The 6,595-nt window shown below is 33.4% G+C and overlaps 1 protein-coding gene across 3 annotated transcripts in view; it reads right to left on the reverse strand.

Moving 5' to 3' along the window:
* Positions 1–4,244: 4,244 nt before the first annotated feature.
* bub1ba (BUB1 mitotic checkpoint serine/threonine kinase Ba) overlaps positions 4,245–6,595 on the reverse strand; it is a 40,845-nt gene continuing 38,494 nt past the window's right edge. For all 3 annotated transcript variants that reach the window (XM_016450875.1, XM_016450876.1, XM_016450874.1), the window contains exons 16-17: positions 4,824–4,939; positions 4,245–4,481 (exon numbers count right to left, since the gene is read on the reverse strand). In XM_016450875.1, coding sequence (XP_016306361.1) covers positions 4,367–4,481; positions 4,824–4,939 — 231 coding nt within the window. In that variant the 3' untranslated portion in view covers positions 4,245–4,366. The remainder of the gene's footprint in view (positions 4,482–4,823; positions 4,940–6,595) is intronic.

Below are 6,595 nucleotides of genomic sequence, written 5' to 3' on the forward strand. Positions count from 1 at the left end.
GCGGGGTCAACATTGCTCATTAACATTTAAAGGAAAATGCTACAAAAACGGCTTGATCTGAAAAGAGCTGTTTTTGACAGGGTAAAAAAGCTGTTTTTTACACTACCATTGAGAAATTTTAACCAAACTTGTTAAATGTTACAGACTTTTCATTAAGACCCTAAAGAATCATATCAACTTGTGGAAAATGGGCATCATATGACCCCTTTAACACAAGCTACTTACCCAGCAGGTGTGCAGGTGCGTTAGTCTGGTCAACAACGAAGAACTGCTTGTCACAATCTTTCCTGTACTAGAGACAGAAGTCATTTAACTAGCAAAAGAGCTGTGAACTCCTCCCACTGGAGGTCAAACATTAACATACACACACACACACACACAGTACAGTACATGAGAACCATGGGAGTCCGGACATCTGTAGAGTTCATCACATTCTGCTTTATGACAATGTTTTGGTGTGTTTTTGTTGGTGCCGTTTAAGGTTATGGCTAATATGATCATGGAATATTTTATTTTATTGCAAATGCAGGGCTCCAGACAAAAAATAAAAAATAAATAAATGAAGGAGACATAAGAAACAAAAATAGGCGGCGAATTATTTTTTTAAGTGCCACAGAATAAACATGTTTTATTTTTTTTAACACTTTAGTCACACTGTCGTGTGTTTAGGTCTCATCTTGTCTTGTCTCATCTTCTACTAAGGTTCACTTAAAGTGGGAACTAAACGTCTTTAACAACTTGTTATGCCGATAATACTCAACTATATATCTCAACAAGACCAGATGAAACTTCTAAATTATCTAAGCTAACAGAGTGTGTTAAAAATGTAAAAGATTGGATGACCAATAATTTTCTCCTATTAAATTCGGATAAGACAGAGATATTACTTATTGGACCAAAAGACAGTACACCGAATCTCGTGGATTACAATTTGCAACTAGACGGATGTACGGTTACTTCCTCTACAGTCAAAAATCTGGGTGTTATATTAGATAGCAACTTGTCTTTTGAAAATCATATTTCCCATGTTACAAAGACAGCATTCTTCCATCTTAGAAACATTGCCAAGTTACGAAACATGATACCTGTTTCTGATGCAGAAAAGCTAGTTCATGCATTCATGACCTCTAGACTGGACTACTGTAATGCACTGCTAGCTGGTTGTCCAAAGCGCTATATAAATAAAGGTGACTTGACTTGACTTGACAACTTGAGAACTATATGAATATATATATATATACAAAAGCTGTCACTGGGGTGGTACACCTTTTAGATACTAATATGTACCTTTAAGACACCAATATGGAGTCTTTAGGTATAAAGGTGTGCCTTTTGAAAAAGTACCGCCCCAGGGACAGCTTTTGTACCTTTTTTTTCTGAGAGTGCAGAATCTGTGCCAATATTACGGTCCATAACTATATCAGCATCACTTGGCCATTGAGTGTAGTTTGGGCTCCTCCTCAATGCATCTTATAAATGTTATCATGTGTCATACACACATCCAGTCTGCTTCTCTTCATTAGTAACATGCAGTTATAAAGGAGGTGTTGAATTTTATCTTAGTAAAAATATGAATAAGCGCATATACACTACCGGTCAAAAGTTTGGGATCATAATGATTTTTTATGTTTTTTAAAGGAGTTTCTTATGCTCAAAAGTATGATCAAAAATACAGGAAAAAATTTTATATTGTAAAATAATATTTTTCTATTTTAATATACATTAAAATCTAATGTATTTCTGTGATGTGCATCTGTATTTTCAGCATCATTACTCCAGTCTTCAGTGTCACATGATCTTCAGAAATCATAATAATATGCTGATTTATTATCAGAGCTTGAAACTGTTGCTGCTTCATATTTTTTTGGAAACTGTGATACTTTTTTCAGGATTCTTTGATGAATAAAATGTTAAAAAGAACAGCATTTATTTAAAATAGAAATCTTTTCTAACAATATACACTACTGTTCAAAAGTTTGGGGTCGGTACATTTTTATTCTTTCTTTTTTTGAAAGAAATTAAAACTTTTATTTAGCGAGGATGTGTTAAATTGATAAGAAGTGATAGCAAAGATTTATATTTTTAGAAAAGATTTATATTTTAACTTTTTATTCATCAAAGAATCCTGAAAAAAGTATCAGTTTACAAACAAATATTTGGCAGCACAACTGTTGATAATTCTAATAATAAATCAGCATATTAGAATGATTTTTGAAGATCATGTGACACTTTATACTGGAGTAATGATGATGGAAATTCAGCTTTGCATCACAGAAATAAATTATATTTTAAAGGATATTAAAATAGAAACCATTATTTTATATTGTAATAACATTTTGCAAGATTACAGTTTTTTTCTGTATTTTTAATCAAATAAATGCAGCCTTGATGAGCAGAAGAGACTTCTTTAAAAACATTACAAGTCTTACTGATCCCAAACTTTTGAACAGCAGTGTATATAGTGCATATATTTAGCAAAATGCTCTTCTTTATAGTTATTTTCTTCTAGCTGACTGATGGACGCTGAATGGTTATTCGGAGGTATAGAGGGAGACCGGGGATGGTTGTAACACGGGTCAGATGTAACACTTCCAGTCTCTCAAATAAGAAACAAGTTACAAATCACCTGCTTCACTTCACACATTCTCAGTTTAGCCCTTATTCCAAATGTGAGGAAGCAGAGGCCTGTGGCACACAGCAGATTTTAGAGGAGAAAAACTCATTTTGGGGTAAGAAAGTAACTTTTTATACTTCCCTTTATAGTCCCTGCTTTGTAGTTAAACTCATCAAAGTTACATTACGTTTATTGTGTGTTTGTGTAGGTATTTTTCATGAAGATGTTAGTGCTAATGTTTTGGCTGTTAGCTGTAAGGTGAGCTAGTTCATGGCTGCAAGACTCTGGGATAGTTCTGATGAAACATGTTATAACCGACCTCAAGCAAATATTTCGTTTTATTTATATGTTTGAATGTCAGTATGACTAGGTGTTGGAAGAGAAACACAAACTGAGGTATCTCTCAATGTTCAGTTTTATTATGGCCAAATACTGACTGACATTAACAAACATGCTAAACACAACCACACACACACACTCTCTCTCTGACACACACACGCACAGAGAGACAGTCACACACACACACACACACACACACACACTCTCTCACACACACACACACACAGAGAGAGACAGACACAGACAGACACACACACACAGAGACAATACAGACAGACACACACACACAGAGAGACACACACAGAGAGACACACACAGAGAGACACACAGACACAGACACACACAGAGACACACACAGAGACACACACAGAGACACACACAGACACAGACACACACAGACACAGAGACACACAGACACACACAGACACACAGACACACACAGACACAGAGACACACACAGACACAGAGACACAGAGAGAGACACACACACACACACAGACACACACACACACACACACACACACACACTCTCTCTCACACACACACGCACAGAGAGAGACAGTCACACACACACACACACACACTCTCTCTCTCAGACATACTGACACACACTCACACTCACACACGTTGCTCATTGCTATTTTTAGTTCTAACTCATGTTAATTAGCAGGACCTTTTTGTAACGTGCAATCAAAAAATGCAATCATGAAAACATGAAAAGAGAGTTTGAATGAACTAAATAATAACTGCTGTAATAGTGATTCATGCAGTTCATTGTCATACAGCAGAATGTGTCTCATTTTGGTGATCTGTACATTGATTTTCAGGTTTTCAAAGCAACATGAATCAAATAATGGAGATTCAAAACAGTCTAATAATCTGAACCCAAAATACAAGTCTACTGAGGCCAAAAAAACTAAACTAAAGAAAGCTTTTAGTGCTGCTTGCCAATGAAAAACCTTCGATTTCATCACACCATCTAGTGGAAGGTTGACTATTTTTAAATAATATATATTTTTTGAATTATATTTGAATATTTTCTTAATAAAATGAAATTAATAAACATTTTAATCATGTAGCAGCATTTTCATAAAACGCAAAAGATACTGATATTATTTAGTGTCATACACCCTTTATTCATTCTATAACACAGCCTCTCATAGCTCAAGTCATTATTTAATAGAAATGATCTTTCAGATCTCAAAGACTACAACTTTCAGATGCCCTCAATTTCTGAGAATTAACAGATTTTCTTAATTATGGATTCAAAAAACACCCAAGATTACGTTGAGAAAATAGTTTATTAATGTGTAAAAAGCAATATATAACATTAATACCACAGCCACCAATTCATAATCAGAGCTGTTCTTTAACAAATGGCATTATTTTACAACAAATGAGTGCAGCTTGACTTCATAAGTTGTTCCTCACGTTAGCGATGAGCTCGGACAAAAGCAGCTCTGAAGACTTTTCCTCTGGATTCAGAAGCACGTGGAAAAACTGCTTCCATAAAGGCTCGACGGGAATGCTGAAACAAACAAGAGCAGCTCGTCTCACGTCCTTCTGATCGAATATTTCACCTGCATGCATGTGTTAAACTCACAAAAAACATCACATTTCATGCCCAAAAAAATCACATTATTAATATTACATAACTGTGACATATAATTTGCATGAGCTAAAGGCAGCAACAAACATTATAAAAGGTGTGCACTTTTTTTTTTTAATTACAATGATAAATTTAGGGTAAATGTGCTTTATTTGAATTAAAATATATACATAATTCTCTGTATGCTTTCTCCTGATTTTGGGGTAAAATATGGCATGAATTCATGTTTTTCTGTACAATGATGACAGATGACGTTCTTACCTGTGCTGAGATCCAGATCCTTCATCCAAACTCCAGGCCGAGTTTTCCTGCGTCACTTTCATCGGCCGATTAAACAGCAGCATGTGAACGATTTCTGCAACGCCGATCAGATCGACCTGTCGCAAGAGAGCAGAAACAACCGCAGAAATGGAAAGCAAAGATTACTGCTTTTTACACATTTTAAGCATTTGATTATTCTCCTGCTCTAAAGATGATTTACTACTGCGTTTTAAAGTCACTAAGAAACATGAAACTTTTTTTAATGTGATATTTTACAGTGAAACAGAATATTCAGCATTAAATAATGCTGAACCCTCAGCTGACCGAATATAAAAATAAATTTAAAATGTAATGAAAATAACTAAAAACAAAAGCAAAACAAAAAAATTTATTAATAAAAAATTAAATGCAATATATAAAATACAAATATAAATATAATTTAAAAATATAAATGCGTAAAAGTGTATATAAATAAGTGAAAAAATTAACAGATAAATATATAAATAATATATAAAAATAATTTATACAAATTTTAATGAATGCAAAATTTATATAAATATTTAAGTAAAATAAAAATAAAAAAATCTAAATAAAATATATATACATAAAATAGTCAAATAAATACTTTTTTTTTAATCAGGGGTGTTTCCTCCAAGGAGGCCTGGGAGGCAGCGCCTCCTCAAAATATTGGATGAGAAAAAAATTAGTAGCACAAAAATAAAACAATGCCAAATTACAAAATATAACATTAAAAAGTGTATAAATCACTGGTTTTTCTAAAGAATCATTGTCCAACAGCGACACCCGCAGGTAAAGTTACAGCAGGAGTCCGCGTCTCTCTCGCCTCCCCTGAGCCCACTGAGTTTTAACAGACCGACTAAAGCGGTAATTGGGGGGTAACTGAGAATGAATGGGGGAAAATCACGTAAGAGGAGACAATGCCTCCATCACGATATGACCGGATATGACTGGTTATGATCGGCTGTGATTGGTTCATGCGATAAATCCCGCCAATGAACAATATAATGTCATTAATGGGAAGACTAATTTAAAAAAGTAAACAACTCACACGCTTAGATGTAATCACGGTTACGTCAAAATAAGACTTGAAACGCCCTGAAAACATGATCTGTGGGAGTTTTTAGTGAGTAATCAGCTTTAAAGTAAATCTGTGTCTGTGACCAATATTCACCGAGCTTTGATGACTGATGATCTGAGAAATTCAAAAATAGATAAACGTTAACTATTAAAAAGAATAGCTGAACATAAGTTCACTAATAAAATATATTGTTTAAATTGTTGCTGTCTTGAGTTATTATTTTGGAATAAATGTATAATTCTTAAAAACACTAACTTGATGAGATTCATACTTGGCTTTAATAAACAGAATATTGATTACATGGTAAATGTAAAAAAAATAAAGTAAGAATTGTTTTCTTTTTTTTTTTCCAATAGTGTAAGTAATGTTTATTTAACCAAGAAAATGTGACTGGGACATGTGACTGGATTTACACTTGAATAAAAAATAAATAAATTTAATAAATAAATTAAATAAATAAATAATAAATAATAAAGTAATATATTTAGCATATACTGTACATATATTTAGGCCTGAAAAATAGTTTTCAGCATGTTTTGAGTAAACAAAGCATTTGTGGATTTTAAACATTACTGAAACAAACGGTTTTGGAGTTTTTAGATTTTTCCTATTCAGTTATACAGGAGCTCCATGTATGTTTATTAGTTAGATTTTGGTTTGTTACTGAGTTTTA

The sequence above is a fragment of the Sinocyclocheilus anshuiensis genome, unplaced genomic scaffold (assembly GCF_001515605.1).
Source record: "Sinocyclocheilus anshuiensis isolate Anshui unplaced genomic scaffold, SAMN03320099.WGS_v1.1 scaffold595, whole genome shotgun sequence".
Lineage (NCBI taxonomy): Eukaryota > Metazoa > Chordata > Actinopteri > Cypriniformes > Cyprinidae > Sinocyclocheilus > Sinocyclocheilus anshuiensis.